The 16,418-nt window shown below is 40.1% G+C and overlaps 1 protein-coding gene across 1 annotated transcript in view; it reads left to right on the plus strand.

Annotated features, from left to right (window-relative positions):
- The window catches only part of LOC136885391 (pseudouridine-5'-phosphate glycosidase), a 228,461-nt gene that overhangs the window by 21,523 nt on the left and 190,520 nt on the right, over nt 1-16,418 (plus strand). Inside the window, exons 3-4 of the mRNA XM_067157904.2 lie at nt 4,410-4,550; nt 11,983-12,058. Of these exons, the coding sequence (XP_067014005.2) occupies nt 4,410-4,550; nt 11,983-12,058 (217 nt within the window). The remainder of the gene's footprint in view (nt 1-4,409; nt 4,551-11,982; nt 12,059-16,418) is intronic.

Genomic DNA, 16,418 nt, shown 5'->3' on the forward strand with positions numbered 1-16,418 from the left:
CAGGCGACAGCAATCGTAGTTTGATGACTGGTGACATCGTGGTCTGCTGTGACGTTCAACTGCAACTCGTTCAGGTGACTCGATCGCTGCCTCCTCGATGTGGTCGATGTGCTGATTGGACGTCGCTGATGGTCCACGGTCGTACCTCGATGCCGTGAAGGATGTTCTGTAGCTCCGCTCCAAATTATTGCCTCAACGTGATGGATGAGCAGCGTCCGGTCCACACGTGACGTACGAGAAACTGTAAAGAAAACCATATTACAATGTGTTCTTACTTCGATGCCTAGGTCTCCCCTCTAACCATTTATTTAATCCTGTAATGTCAGGACTCATTCTTAGAATTATCCTTAGAACAGTCACACAATTCTCAGCAGCACTTTACTTTACTCTTGACCGATATTTATACTGACCGAATTGAATTAACATCCACCTTTTGAGCCTACACTAGCATGTAACATTAGTTTAGAACAATATTAGCCTCAGATTATGCTAGGCGACTTTGCGTGAACAAAATTACTAGCAGAGAAATGTTCTCACAGAAAATCAGGTCAATACTTGCTGTACAAAGTTCTTATCTATAGTACAAATTGTTATCACTTACAAGTCCCTAGGACAAGGTAGACTCTGACTGCGATCCTCGTAGACAAAGGTAATCTTCCCTTTGCTGCGTCGCTGCGTGACAGACACCTTCTTGACAGCAATACACACAGTAAGTGACGCTCGCGCCCTCGGTGGCCGTATATATTATGGATCGTGCACCCACGCTACAGAGCTCTACGTATGGGGGCCCTCATGAGCGTGCCCGCGTAGAAGAAAATTCTCCCACGGTACGCAGAGTACTTACTCATTCCTTTATTGTGATTACAATTAGTGTCATGTAGCATATCAAAATTTTCAGAAAAATATGCTCATTGCCATTATTACATCCAATGCTCTATATTCCTCTTGTGGGCAGAGATATTGAATAAATTCATTTCCCTCCCATATAAACTTCCCCGCGGCTTCTCATGGAGTATGAAAGTCAAGAGGTTCGCTTGGGATAATAAATTTTAATAAGCATCTTGGGAACTTCAGCTCGCTTCTGACGCTAAGTTCTCTTGAAAAGCGCGCAATGTTAGACACTGTTGCACAATAAAATGCCATCTAATGTCCATTCTTTGTGGTCTCATATGATTACCATAAGTATCATTATATCAACGTTCTTTGACCATGAACAGTGTGATGTAAAAAAAAAAAGAAATCTGTTTTTTATTTCAAATACCTTGAAAGTATCTTTTCAAAAGATAACACAGTAGACCAGAAAGCTTCTCAATTTTATTTTCAAGTGAGAAATTTACTATGGGGTGATAAAATACCACAGAAAGCAAAATAGACCATGTTTCATACCTGCTTGATTCCAGTTCTCACGTATGGCCTTGAAACATGTACCCTACATAACATGGCAAATAGTAAAATCCAGTCAACAGAAATGAAATTCATCAGAACAATGAACCAATAGCTCTTAGGAAGACGCAGGCAATGAGGATGGATAGAAGGAGAGCAGCATTTTTAATATGGTTGCTGCAGAACTTCGGTTGTCATTCAGAGCATGCGCACTCAGTACGTACATCTGTTAGCTAGCCACAAACGCCATTACAGAAGCATTCTCCCCTATCTATGTTTGTTTGTGCGTATTGAAAATGCCTCTGAGAAATAACGCCGAGTGTGAAGTACACGCTGTGGTTCGTTTTCTAAATGCAAAAGACGTGAAAGCTGTTGAAATTCATTGGTAGATTAGTGAAGTGTATGGAGAACACACTATGTGCGAAGCAATGGTAAGAAAATGGGTTAGAGCATTTAAAGAAGTCCATACTAATGTCCACAACGAGAAGCATAGTGGGCGACTGTCTGTCATGATTGAAGACTTGGTTACTACCATTTGTTCCTGCACTTGAAAAAGCTTTTAGGAGGTCAGCACCACGATGATGATGACCTAAAAATGATCATGCTGCAGTGTCTGGCACATCAGACTATAGATTTGTATGGGGATGGAATTCAGAAACTGGTTTCACGCTATGACAAGTGCCTTAATGTGCTTGGAACTTATGTTGAGCATTAGTTTAACCCCTCAGCATTGGGGAACATTTGTGTGCCGCTTTGCCCAGTGGACAGAGATGATTCAGACGTGAGCACTAAGCGAAAGCAGTAATCTCTTTAAAAATTCACTGTCACAACAGTTTGGTTCAGATTATTTTCAAATGTTTACAGTAGAAACTCAAAAGAATGTAGCTTACGTTCATTAACTTTATATTTAACTTATAATGTAGTAATGGAGAAGAGATTTTCCACATTTTGTGAGGAACAAAAGTGAGGTTCTTATATTTGCCTTGGGTTGTTATCCAATGCAATGAAAACTAGGGTAATCGTTGCTTGAGGAAATCAGAGCGGAAGAACCGGGAACAATAGTTGAAAGATTCATTTAGCACAAATCCCAGGTTAATGGGCCAATTAGCTCATGAGAAAGAGGGCTTAGGTTTGGCGTGTATTGTCGTCCGTTACTTGGTCATGCGAACCAAGCCCTCCCATTCCTTATGTTATACGTCCACTTTCACTTTGCTCAGTTCATTCAGGTGTAGTGCTGTTATCGTCTGATTTATTAAAATTCAATTACTTCTCTTTCATTCAAACTGCACCGTGCCATGCTTCTTTGCCACGCAATATCGTATTTCAAAGTGACAGTGAGTCAAGTATTTACGAGTTGTAAGAGGTTTCAAGGCGTTGAAGGAATTATAGGAATTCTCACCAGATGATGTCAACATTCATATCAGTGTCGAGTCGGCGATTTATACTAACAATCTACGTAAGTTAACACCTTGTAATGAAACATACATCCGCTGGAATGCAGCAGAAATTTAAGTCTGTATGCTCTGAAGCGGAAAGAGATCAAACTCTTTAGAAAGAAGAAAAGAAACATTGATTTGGGCTGATTCATACATACAAGGAAGGCAGAGATATACCATTTCCATCTTGACAACTTTAAAACTTTACAAGCTGTAACAAATGAAGTTAGGCCTACAGGGGCCTATACGACGTATGGAGGTTGGCATCAGGCTTACGTGTAAACAAAAGAAATGTTTACAAAATTGCATTACTTTTTCTCTATCAGAACAGTACGTACTTAAAAAACATGTCTCGTACTTTGACAGAGAAGTGAAAGGAGAGAGGCCAGTAGGAACGCCAAGGAATCGACGAATAGACACAGTGGAATGAGAGGTCAGCTAGAGGAATACCAAGTTAGAGGATGTAGGGGAACAGAAACCATATTCTGACAGGAAGAAATGGCGAGCGCTTGTAACCACACCTGGGAAACTGGAGCTGGGAAATGAAGATGATGATAGAGATTGGCAGTTTTCCTGACTCATCTTTTGCACTTTAATATACTCCCTTGGGCTGTTGCCCTTGATATATTAACCCTCCCAGGGACAGAATAGACCATACAGGCGGGTGTTGGGCAGCAGTAAATAATCCAGCTCCCTCAAGAGGCCAACACCTTTTGTTGGGTGCTGGTTCGGCAGTGGAGGAAATGCCATGAAATCCAAACTGCAGAGTCAGGTCTCCGGCTAGGGCCGGCTGCAAAAATCAGGTTAGGGGTGTCCTAATTGAAACCTGGTAGTTGGGTCTAAAATGCCTCGGGTGTGGTGAGTCCGCCATAATAATAGCCTACAGTGATCTTCCCCAGAAATTTTCATCAGACGGGTGGCAGGAATGAGTAGCTGGGCGGGGAGTACTATGTAAAAAATTAATATGATAAAAATCTCAATTTTTCCCCCTCACGGCATTAACAATAATATCTGACAGGTAAATATTAACTGCAAAATTGAACTATTTTAGTGTTATCACAAACAAGACATAAGAGTATTTTGAACTTCTAGTGTTCTGCTCATTCATATTCATGTAACTCTGGGGCTTATCACTCGGTTGCTATGGAATGCCACACGGGTTTGTAACGTCACGCAGAATCAAGTGCTTGTATGCCATTCCATGCTAATCCATACTCCGCTCGCGTATAACAGTACGTGATAGTCAAGCTAAACATGTGAACTCCTGTATAATTGATGCAATTTTGCTGACAATAATGAAGATTATTAAATGCACAGTTTTGACAGTATTTATGTTTTAATTTAGAGCACCCAATAACTCCAAGATATATTAATATTATGTAACTAGCATATGTTTACGTTATGTTAGCCAGGCGGTCTGTAAAAATGGCAGGTGACAGCTTGATCCAGAAGCTCCCTAGACGAGGGTGATGGGGAAAGGTTCATAAAATAATGATATCATTTATGCGTCTTAGATCATTCCCTCAATGAAATGACTGTCCATGGCTGAAAAGGAGATGAGTTTAATTTTGATCTTTTTCTTTTTGTCAGGGTGCTGTCCCAGCTACCATTGCTATCATTCGAGGCAGAGTGAAAGTTGGCGTGGATGGAGATATGCTCGCTGAATTAGCTGCGATGAAATCCCCAGCAGTGAAGACTTCAAGAAGAGATTTTCCATATGTTCTCAGTAAGGTAGGTTGCTTATTATTTCAAGAACTTGTTATAACACAGAAGAACTTTAAAACTACAGTTTTACCCACTGTGGGTGGGGGACGCAGATGAAGAATACACCCATGGTATCCCCTGCCTGTCGTAAGAGGCGACTAAAAGGAGCCCAAGGGGCTCTCAACTTGGGAGCATGGGATGGCAACCACGGGGCCCTTAGTTGAGATCTGGCATTGCTTCCACTTACTTGTGCCAGGCTCCTCACTTTCATATATCCTGTCCGACCTCCCTTGGTCAACTATTGTTCTTTTCTGACCCTGACGGTATTAGAGCATTCGAGGCCTACGGAGTCTTTCATTTTCACGCCCTTCGTGGCCCTTGCCTTTCTTCGTCCGTTACTTCATTTTTTCAAGTGACGGATCTCTTCTTATTTCTTCCTTTTTCTCTGTCTACCTCCTGTGGGTGGGTGATGCAGACGAAGAATACACCTACGGTATCCCCTGCCTGCCGTGAGAGGTGACTAAAAGGGGTGACCAAGGGCTGATTGTATTAGAACCATGAAACTACTTTTGAACACCATGGGTTGCCTGTACTTGCGAGTAGTACCACTATTTTAGGTACGAAATAGGTTTGTGATTAGTAGCAGCAGAGAGTGGATCACTGTGGGTTTCCAGTACCTGTGAGTCATACCCTCATGAGCAACACCATGGGTCTGGGCGTTGCCTGTCATTAGTACCACTATATGAGCGGCACCGTGGGTCTGCGTTGCCTGTGCTTAGTACCCACTATGTGAGGAACACCATGGGAATACTGACGCCTGTGATTAGTACACCTAGGTGAGGAACACCATCGGTTTGCGTTGCCTATGTGTGGCATCATTATGTGAGAAACACCATAGATCTGCGTTACCTGTACGACGTCCAATACTTGTGAGTAGTACCATCACGTGTGGAACACTGTGAGTCTACGCTACTTTTGATTAGTACCCCAACAAGACAAATACCATGGTTCTCCTTTACTAGCGATAAGTACCATTATGCGGGGCCGTTGACCTGTATTTTGGACCCCTCTAGACAACAAGCATCCTCGATTGAGGATTGTGCTTTAGAAGTGGTCTCTTGGTCAGTAATACTATTTTTTATGGTAGTTTTTGGGTAGGATCCACTGATTGTTTAAATTCATATCCATTCATTCTTCAAACCATTTTTTATTTTGGTCAGTGGATGATTTAAAACTTTGAATTTGTCATTTCATTTCATACCATCAGGGGCCGATGACCTAGATGTTAGGCCCCTTAAAACAACAGTCATCATCATCATCATCATCATCAAAACTACAGTTTTGTTGAAAATGATTTTAATGTTTCACTGCATGTATGAGGTGATACAAAGTCTTCATATTGTTCTGTGGAGACCATGCTCTGAAATTATCAATGAGAAATGGCTTGAAGTGAACCATTGACTCTTCTTGTCTGGGGATAGCATTTGTTCCGAGTTGTTGACTTATTATCTAATCATTTTATTATTATTAATAATCACAACAGTCGTATCAGCGCACTATATTATTACATAAACGGCTTGTGGACTCTAAAGGTCTATCATCAGTGTTAAAACTATTTACAACATTTAAATCCACATGACTGTGTCATAAAATTGAATGAGAAAATGACTTAAAATGGAGCTCTGTTGAGATCAACTGTAAGGTAAAGAAAAAACAAGTGAGAGTGTGAACATAATACAATGTTGTTATATAAGGTGAGACATACCGTAGGAAAGGTTGGCTGGTTCTAGTGCTAGCGCTGTTGGTCGAGTACGAAACAGACGTTCATCTTTAAGTGCGGAGTGCGCTGGAGACACAGGACTGTACATCATCTCAAAGTAGTGAATAATATATTACTTCCAAATGTTTAGAATTTTATCGGGTTCCCTTATCTGTGCCAAGAATATCTCTGTGTTTTTGTGGGTGTTTAACTCAAATCTGTAAATATCTTTGAAAATTAATTTCATGTCCTTTTCAATCCCTAGAAAGTTATGATTGAAAAAATCCACAGCTTGCTTCTAGTCATTCGACCGGATCAGGGATGGAATGAATAAAGTCCCCATCTAGCAGCGAGGATAGGAATTGTGGGAATTGTACCAGCTGCCGAAGCCTGTCGCACTCCTCTGGGGCAATGATTAATGAATGAAAGATGAAATGAAATGATATAGAAGGGTGTTGCTGGAATGAAATATGACAGTGAAAACCAGAGTACTCAGAGAAAAGCTTGTCCCGCCTCCACTTTGACCAGCACAAATCTCACATGGAGTGACCGGGATTTGAACCACGGAACGCAGCGGTGAGAGGCCGGCGTGCTGCCGCCTGAGCCAAGGAGGCTCTAGAAAGTTATGATTGTTTTCAGTGTATTCCTATGATATGTTGCACCTTTTATAACAACATTGCAAGGTTTATATGTATTACATTCACATTCTAACACCTGTTTTTTTCTTTTCTTTATCTTACAATTGATCTCAACAGGGCTCCATTTTAACTCACTTTTAAATTCACTTTGATGACTCACTCATGTGGACTTAAATGTTGTAAATAGTTTTAATACTGATTGTTCTGGGGTTTCCATGGCTCACAGAGGGTTAGGAAGCACCTGGTTTGAATGGCTGGACAAGGAATTTTTTTCTTTCTGAGTTTTTTTTCTTTCTGAGTTTAAAATGGGAGAAATAGAAAACCTGAATGAATAACGAAATTATTAATGATCTTGTCAGCTCTAACAATATAGTGGACTTAGAAGTCCGAATATCAGGTACAAAAACTGGAGAGAATTACAAATGTTAATGTACACAGAAAAGAGCGGAATTGCCAGGTAAGAGCAAGAAATGCTCCACGAAAATACACTTCGAAGGAGTCTGCACTCCAACTATATCATAGTCCAGCCTCGCAGAGGCATCAATTTTCTTATGGTGCACGTACGTTCCACCTGACAACCTGTTGGTTGTCCTCAATTAAAGTATTTACACACCGTTGTCCCGATGTGGGCTTATCTGTTCTTCAACAGTTACAAGATTCACTGTTCCCAAAGGGAACTAACACCAGAAAAACTCTACACACACCAATAAATGTACAAGGGCATAATTGCCCATATTAAGGTGAATGTGGCCGGCCTTAAACAAAAGGCTAGGAGGCGAAACACTTGCTCTCCTTATAGAAATAGTTAAAACCCTAAGTGGGCTTATGGCCCAACGATACAGAGGCTAATCCAATTCTTCACCAGGGTGACTAAATGAGAAACATTAATGCCAAAAGTTTTAAAGAAATTTAGAGGTTTAAAAGAAATTAAGTTACCCCATGCCAAGTTGAATGGAAACCAACAGAGGGTAATCACTCTTTGTTCCTTTACATTACGTATTTCCCAGAGTCCTCAGACTTGTCAAAAATTCTACATTTATACCACCAAATTTAGAAATTTACATTACATAGAAGAGATTGAAACTTTCCCCTCACACTATCCGCAGGATCTATCGCATATCTATGAAAATTATGCCATTACCTTGAGCCGCTGGGCCTTCCCCACGCAGGTTACGCCCCTGCTTCCCTATGGACCCGCTGCACCCCCAATAACTGGAGCAATTCAGACAATACAGCCCTAAAGTGCCCTGCTTTTTTAGAATTTTTAAGGGGAAGCTTCCAGAACTCTTTACTGATAGGCTGGATTCCTGTACACTCCCCCACTTTTAATTGGCCAGAGAAAATACATGTTTCTGAGAGGTTAATTACTATTGAAGAAGGAGCCAGCGGAAATGTTGAGAACTCCGATACGTAAACAAAACAATCCTCAAAACCTAAGGTTTGCCAACTGCAAAAATAAAAATTCCTTTATGAAATAATTAGAGTTCATCCCGCTAGAGGGAGCAATTAAACCGATGATGGAGACATTAACAGTTGAAGACCAAAGTATCTTGTAGTACACCAGTTCAAGTTTGTTTACAGAAGGTGCACACTTTAACTGGCAGACGAAGGTGTACCCCCGGTACACTGATAATGGACCTTAGGATCCAAAAAGTGGTTGTGTAATAATATAGTGTGTTGGTACAACTGTTGTAATTAATAATTATAAATACTATTATCCGCACTGTTGTTAATATTACTTTGATATTTTATAATGATTATAATTTATCTAATCATTGTAAAGAATGTATAGCGAGGAAATTTTTCAGGTTGGCACCTTGTGTCTTGTTATTGGCAGTTCCAGCTATATGGGGTCCTGTTCTCTAAGAATTCCTCTAAAATACATTTCTTTCTTAGTAGTGTTTTTCTGTTGACGTTAGAAAATGGTAGGGTCACAACTTGGAGGATATAGCCCATAACCGTATTCGAGACATAGGATTGGACAACTAAAGAAAGAAAGCGGGAGCTGGAGAGCCTTTGGGGTAGGGCACCTTTCTGAGAACCTCATAGTTTTGTATCACACTCATCCAACTGATGGGCCGATGATCTTCGATGTTAGGCCCCTTTAAACAACAATCATCATCATCATCACCATCCAACCGATTCTGAGCTTTCTCCAGTACACCTACCCTTTTGTCCATCTTTTGAGAGAGTATACAAAACAGCAGATTACCCCCATTCAGGTTTATGGACCAAGATTATGGTTGTTAAGACGTCTATTCATTTTAATGAATGATGATCCTACCATTTCTATCCTAGTTTGTGTGTATCTGCACAGAGTAAATCCTAAAGATTATTATGTCTTTTCATCATTTTCATTTCCCCTTGTCCAGCTCCTGCCAGCTTCTCCACCATTGCCTCTCCTTCCACTACTCCTCTTCAGTACAGTAAAACCTCGTTAATTCAAAGTCGTTGGGACGCAAAAATTGGACCTCGAAGTACGTGATTTCAAATTAACCACCAACACGTACTTCGAAACTGCCAACCATTGCGGCGTCACATTATATTGCAAGACCCATTAGTGCATGCAATTAATCTTGATTCACAGTTTAAAGCTCTCAAATGCCATGGAAAAAATGATTTCTAAAATGTATCCAACAAGGTGCATTTACAGTATTTAAATAATGCACTTGGATAACTCACCGGCAAACATACCTCACGTAACGAAATCAAAAGAGAGAAAACATGATTCAAAGATGAGGAGAAATCTATACTGGCTCCCCTGTGCAAGTGCTTTATTCATTGGATTACTGTACTGTAAGCATTTTAGATGCCTTGTGCTTGCACGGAAAGTACCCAATCCCCTTAAAAAATCGCGGCTTATCGAACTTTCCTATGACGAGGGGAGAAAGTCTCTTGCTTCCGTCCACATTACAACAGTACAGTGACTATACTTCTACGATTTCCCACCAACATGGCACTTCCAAGACTCATTAATGCTTGCAATCACCTTGATTCTCAGTTTAAACTTTTCAAATGCCATGAAAATACTATTTCAGAAATTTATCCAACAAGGTGCATTTACATTATTCAAATAATGCACTTGTATAAATCAATGGCAAACATAACCTTGCGCAGCGAAAGGAAGAAAAACACGATTCAAAGACGAGGAAAAATTATGCTGGCACCCCTGTGTAAATGCTTTATCTTTTGGATTACTGTACTGTTTGCATTTTTAGATGCCCTGTACTGGCAAGGAAAGTGCCCGATGCCCTTAAAACATCGTGGCTTTTCGAACTTTCCTATAACAGGGAAAGGAAGTCTCTCGCTTCCGTGTGCACTGCATAGCAACACAGTACATTTCCTGGCTGGCAATTCTCTCCTTTAAAACTGTAAGTCTGTTTGGACTCAGCATTAAAAAAAAAAAAAAAAACACACAATGCAGTTTCATTGGCATTAACAATATTGTTTGGTTAGTACAAATTGATTGTAGGCTCTAAGCCACGCTTTTTCGCCAACTGTTGCCTTCGCCAGTGTTCGCGAATTCTACCTCTCCACACACTGCCTGCTACAGGATATTGTGGCGTTTCTAAAAACGCTGAATACTAAATAATTACAATTCCGCTCGAACATAGCTGATATGAAGCACACTGTAGACACGCCGAAGTAGGTGAAAGTCCGCAAAGTTAACCCTTCACGTTCCGGAAGACGCGTTCTTTCATGACACAGAGAAATTTTGAATTTAAATTACTCTGTAAAATACTATTTTTTTCAAAATGTAAAGGCAGTTCCGAATTAAAAGTCTGAATTTCGCTAATGGGACCGACATTGTTCTTCGAATTACGAATTATCCATATTTTGAATTAAACGATTTATATAACATGCAGAACCATACCTCATGTTTGTGGGAACGAGAGCTGCTTCAAATTAGGCGAGATTTTGAATTAACCAATTTTGAATTATCGAGGTTCTACTGTAATTGTATTCCAGTCCAGTCTTCTTTCTCTTATACTGTTCTTGACAGAGTCCATCCCTCTTGCGCTGGGCCTCCCTCTTGCCCTCCTCCTTTCTATCTTAGCCTCCAACACTTGTTTTGGTATTCTTCCCTCCTCTATCCTCATAACATGTCATCATCATAATCATCATCAGTTTGCCCTTCCAGCTAGCCAGGTAGGGTCTTTTAAAACAAGCTTCTTCCAAAGTTGCCTATTCAGAAAGATTTTGTTGTCCATGACAGATTCCCAATTCCATCCTCTTCTCTCCACGTCTTCTCTCAGTTGGTCCATCCATCCTTTTCTTGGTCCTCCAGCTGGTCTTCTACCTGTTATTCTCTTTTCCAAATAAGCACTTGGTAACCTTGTGCTATTAATTCGTTTAACATGCCCAAACCATTTAAGTCTAGATGTCCTAAGTCTTCCCTCCATCGATTCATTTAGACCTAGGTTAGATCACATCATTTTTCATGTGATCAGGTCGTATCTCTTGGAGGGCAGTTCTAAGAAATTTCATTTCACAGGCTTGTATCTACTACAATTCTTTGATGTTAGTGTGCAAGTTTCCAGAGAATATGTACAAACCATCTCAATTTATTCTTCTCCATCCTGTCACTCAGTTTTTCTATCCCTATCTCTTTCTTGACCTCAACATTTCTTACACTGTCTCTCCTTGCCTTTCCCACCACACTTGTCAGGAACTTCATCTCACTGGCCTGAATTTTACTGTCATTTCTTGCTGTCAGAGTCCGTCTCTGATGTATACGTTAATATAAGGGTAAAGTAAATCTTGTACATTATCTCTTTACATTTCGTACAAACTTCTCTGTTCCACACTAGCTTCCTTACGTTGTGGTAGAACGTACTTTCCGCTTGTCCCCTTCTGCTGATCTCCTTATCCAACCTTGCATCTTGCATTATAATTCACTTCCCAAATATTTGAAGTAATCAACAACCTCAAGGTTTTGTCCCCTGATACTAAGGATTCCTTCTTTCTTCTCTTGTTATCTCCACTATTTTGCTCTTTATGTTCTATTCTGTATATTTTTTCTAATCCTTGGACATTGTAGTAATAGATGTGTTTGTTTTAGGGTCTTAATGGTGGCACAACTGTTTCTGGAACTATAGTGATAGCTAATCTTGTGGGGATCAAAGTGTTTGCTACAGGTGAGTGTTTTGTTAGCTAAGACATGTTTTAAATACCAGGCATTTGCCATCATTTGGCTGTTACAAAGCAGAATGTACATTTTAAGAAGCGGCATAGTATAATACTCCTTTCTATGTCGATATGATTAGTGAAGTGCCAGTTTTTAAATCTGTGCCTTTTAGAATAGAGGAGACTGAGGCTAGTTTTTACACTTCTCCATTTCTTATTTTTATGAAATAGAAAATGAAAATCCACAGCCTGTTTTCAGTCATTCGACTGGGTCAGGAATGTAATGAATGAAGCCCTCCTCTAGCGGTGAGGATAGGAATTGTGCCGGCTGCCGAAGCCTGTCGCACTCCTCTGGGGCAATGATTAATGGTTGACAGATGAAATATTATATTGGAGTGTCGCTGGCATGAAAGATGACAGGGAAAACAAAGTACCCGGAAAAAAACCTGACCTGCCTCCGCTTTGTCCAGCACAAATCTCACTTGGAGTGACCGGAATTTGAACCATGGAACCAGTGAGAGGCCGGCACGCTGCAGTCTGAGCCACAGAGGCTTTTATGAAATAGATTTACTAAAATGAATACCATGTTATTGTATTGATGGACATCTTGTGGAACTAAATGTTAATGCTGGTTTATCCTGGTAAAGTCATCATCATCATCATCATCATCATCATTTCCCGTTTCCAGCTTCCCAGGTCGGGTTGTGAATCAAGGACCTCCATCGGTGCCTGTCTCCACCACTCTTCTCCTTTATTAAGTACATCTTCCGGTTTTCCTCCCCTCTTCTCTATGCACTCCCACACTGATTCTGTCCATCTCTTTCGGGGTCTTCCTCATGGTCTCTTTCCTGCTAACTTCTCTGAAAAAGCTTTTTTTGGCAATCTCTCTTCTCCCATTCTCATCACATGCCCATACCACTTTAGCTTTGTTGTTTCTATCCTGTCTTGAAGTTTCAAGATTCCTGTCCTTTTCCTTATCTCTTCATTTCTAATTCTATCCTTTCTGGTCTTGCCGTTGATATTTCTTAGGAATTTCATCTCTGCTGCCTGTATTCTACTCTCCTCTCGTTTTGTTGTAGTCCACGATCCAGCTGCATAGGTTAATATGGGTTCATATTAGATTGAATATAATACTTTCTTACATTTTGTCAGGACATCTTTTATCCTGCTAAAGTATAAATATTTATTTTTAAAAAAAAAATCCTTGCAAAGTGTTACAGTCTGCCCCAATCAGAGGTTCGTTGTCAGAGATGTTCGAATGGCAAGAACAAACAATAAGTTCTTTTTCTATTAACATTTATAAACTGTTTTTAAACACCTAAAATAAAATGTTGAAATCCGTTGTTGATTTTTATCCATAATCTTGAATAGGTCTTTTAAGAAATTGGAGACTGCCATATTTGAACGTGCTATCCTCCAGAAATCGCAGGATTTTTGATATTTTAAATGTTCTTTTTCAAGGTTAGGTAAAGCAATGGTTGTAAAAACTGTCGGAATATTTAGGAAGCTTATGACTCGCGCTTACTGGGAATTCCTCGTTCATGGGGAACAATTGCAAGCCCCAATCCCTAGCACGAAGGAGGTTCAACGGGTTGCCCGGTCCTTTCGGACTAGGAGGACACGCTGATTCCTTCAGTGTAGTGCGCGTGCGGCCCAGAACATCTAAGGGCATCACAGACCTATTATTGCTCAATCTCGTGCCAGTTGCCATTCACCTTTTTGGAGATCAGGATGTTTCCAAGTTTTTAATTTATGAGGTTTCTTTTTAAAGTATGTTGATTTTGAGATAAGATTGTGGTTTCTGCATAATTCAACCAATCTTTGACAATTTTGATTTGTCCTCTTATGTGCTGGCCACTTTCCAATGATATCTCGGTACCTTCTTTCTTGTCCCAGTTGTGCATTGAAATCACAAAGGAGAGTGTGATGGAGGTATGTTGATTAAAGTTTGATCCAGGAGATCCCAGAATTTTTGTGCTTCTTCTTTACCCTTTAGTGTGTTATTTTTCTGATTGGTGGGAGCATGTACATTGATAATTGTGTAGATTTTATTTGCATATTTCAGAGTTAGTGTTGCAAGTCTGGGGGGATTGAGATTTAAATTCTACAACTGAATCTATGATTTTGAGATTTATTAGAAATCCATTACCAAACTGCAGACAGTTTTTCATCACTCATTTTCCAAGGATTCCTTTATACAATCGATACCCTTCCGATTCTATTGGGTCTTGATCACTGTTCCTTATTTCTTGCTAGTTGATTTACGATGCACCGACACAGATAGGTCTTATGGCGATGATGAGACAGGGAACGGCTAGGAGTGGGAAGGAAGCGGCCCTGGCCTTAATTAAGGTACAGCCCCAGCATTTGCCTGGTGTGAAAATGGGAAACCACAGAAAACCATCTTCAGTGCTGCCAATAGTGGGGTTCGAACCTACTCTCTCCCAAATACTGGATACTGGCCGCACTTAAGTGACTGCAGCTATCGAGCTCGGTATTTCTTATTTCTTGAAGGGCCATGATTAGAATTTTATGTTTGTCCATGATGTCAGTGACAATCTTTGATTTTCCAATTTGGCACAAAGAGTTAACATTGTGTATCGAGAAGAAAGAGATTTGTTTATGTTTATGTACTATTATAATAATTAAAACTTATTTTTGTGAAGATGAAAGTCAGGTCTTTCTAAATATTCCGACAGTTTTTACAACCATTGCTTTACCTAACCTTGAAAAAGAACATTTAAAATATCAAAAATCCTGCGATTTCTGGAGGATAGCACGTTCAAATATGGCAGTCTCCAATTTCTTAAAAGACCTATTCAAGATTATGGATAAAATCAACAACGGATTTCAACATTTTATTTTAGGTGTTTAAAAACAGTTTATAAATGTTAATAGAAAAAGAACTTATTGTTTGTTCTTGCCATTCGAACATCTCTGACAACGAACCTCTGATTGGGGCAGACTGTAACACTTTGCAAGGATTTTTTTTTAAAAATAAATATTTATACTTTAGCAGGATAAAAGATGTCCCGACAAAATGTAAGAAAGTATTATATTCAATCTAATATGAACCCATATTAACCTATGCAGCTGGATCGTGGACTACAACAAAACGAGAGGAGAGTAGAATACAGGCAGCAGAGATGAAATTCCTAAGAAATATCAACGGCAAGACCAGAAAGGATATAATTAGAAATGAAGGGATAAGGAAAAGGACAGGAATCTTGAAACTTCAAGACAGGATAGAAACAACAAAGCTAAAGTGGTATGGGCATGTGATGAGAATGGGAGAAGAGAGATTGCCAAAAAAAAGCTTTTTCAGAGAAGTTAGCAGGAAAGAGACCATGAGGAAGACCCCGAAAGAGATGGACAGAATCAGTGTGGGAGTGCATAGAGAAGAGGGGAGGAAAACCGGAAGATGTACTTAATAAAGGAGAAGAGTGGTGGAGACAGGCACCGATGGAGGTCCTTGATTCACAACCCGACCTGGGAAGCTGGAAACGGGAAATGATGATGATGATGATGATGACTTTACCAGGATAAACCAGCATTAACATTTAGTTCCACAAGATGTCCATCAATACAATAACATGGTATTCATTTTAGTAAATCTATTTCATAAAAGCCTCCGTGGCTCAGACTGCAGCGTGCCGGCCTCTCACTGGTTCCATGGTTCAAATTCCGGTCACTCCAAGTGAGATTTGTGCTGGACAAAGCGGAGGCAGGTCAGGTTTTTTTCCGGGTACTTTGTTTTCCCTGTCATCTTTCATGCCAGCGACACTCCAATATAATATTTCATCTGTCAACCATTAATCATTGCCCCAGAGGAGTGCAACAGGCTTCGGCAGCCAGCACAATTCCTATCCTCACCGCTAGAAGAGGGCTTCATTCATTACATTCCTGACCCAGTCGAATGGGATGAAGAATGTGACCAGGTAATTCAGAGAAAATGCCAAGCTTGGATAAATTGTCAAGCCCAAAACATCAGACAAATCAAATTTAGAACTAATAAAACAAAGAAAACAAAGAAAATCATCAGACAAACCAAACGCAAAACAACCTAATAATACCTTACAAAGGATAGAGGAGAGTTTTAACAAAAACAAAATTACGAATGATGAGATACTGAATCGAATTGGTGAGAGGAGATCGATTTGGCTACATTTGACGAGAAGAAGAGATAGAATGATAGGACACATCTTAAGACACCCAGGACTTGTTCAGTTGGTTTTTGAAGGAAGTGTAGGTGGCAAGAACGGTAGGGGTAGACCAAGGTATGAATATGACAAACAGATTAGAGCAGATGTAGGATGCAATAGTTACTTAGAAATGAAAAGGTTAGCACAGGATAGGGTGGCATGGAGAGCT

Source organism: Anabrus simplex, chromosome 14, assembly GCF_040414725.1.
Source record: "Anabrus simplex isolate iqAnaSimp1 chromosome 14, ASM4041472v1, whole genome shotgun sequence".
Taxonomy (NCBI): Eukaryota; Metazoa; Arthropoda; class Insecta; order Orthoptera; family Tettigoniidae; genus Anabrus; species Anabrus simplex.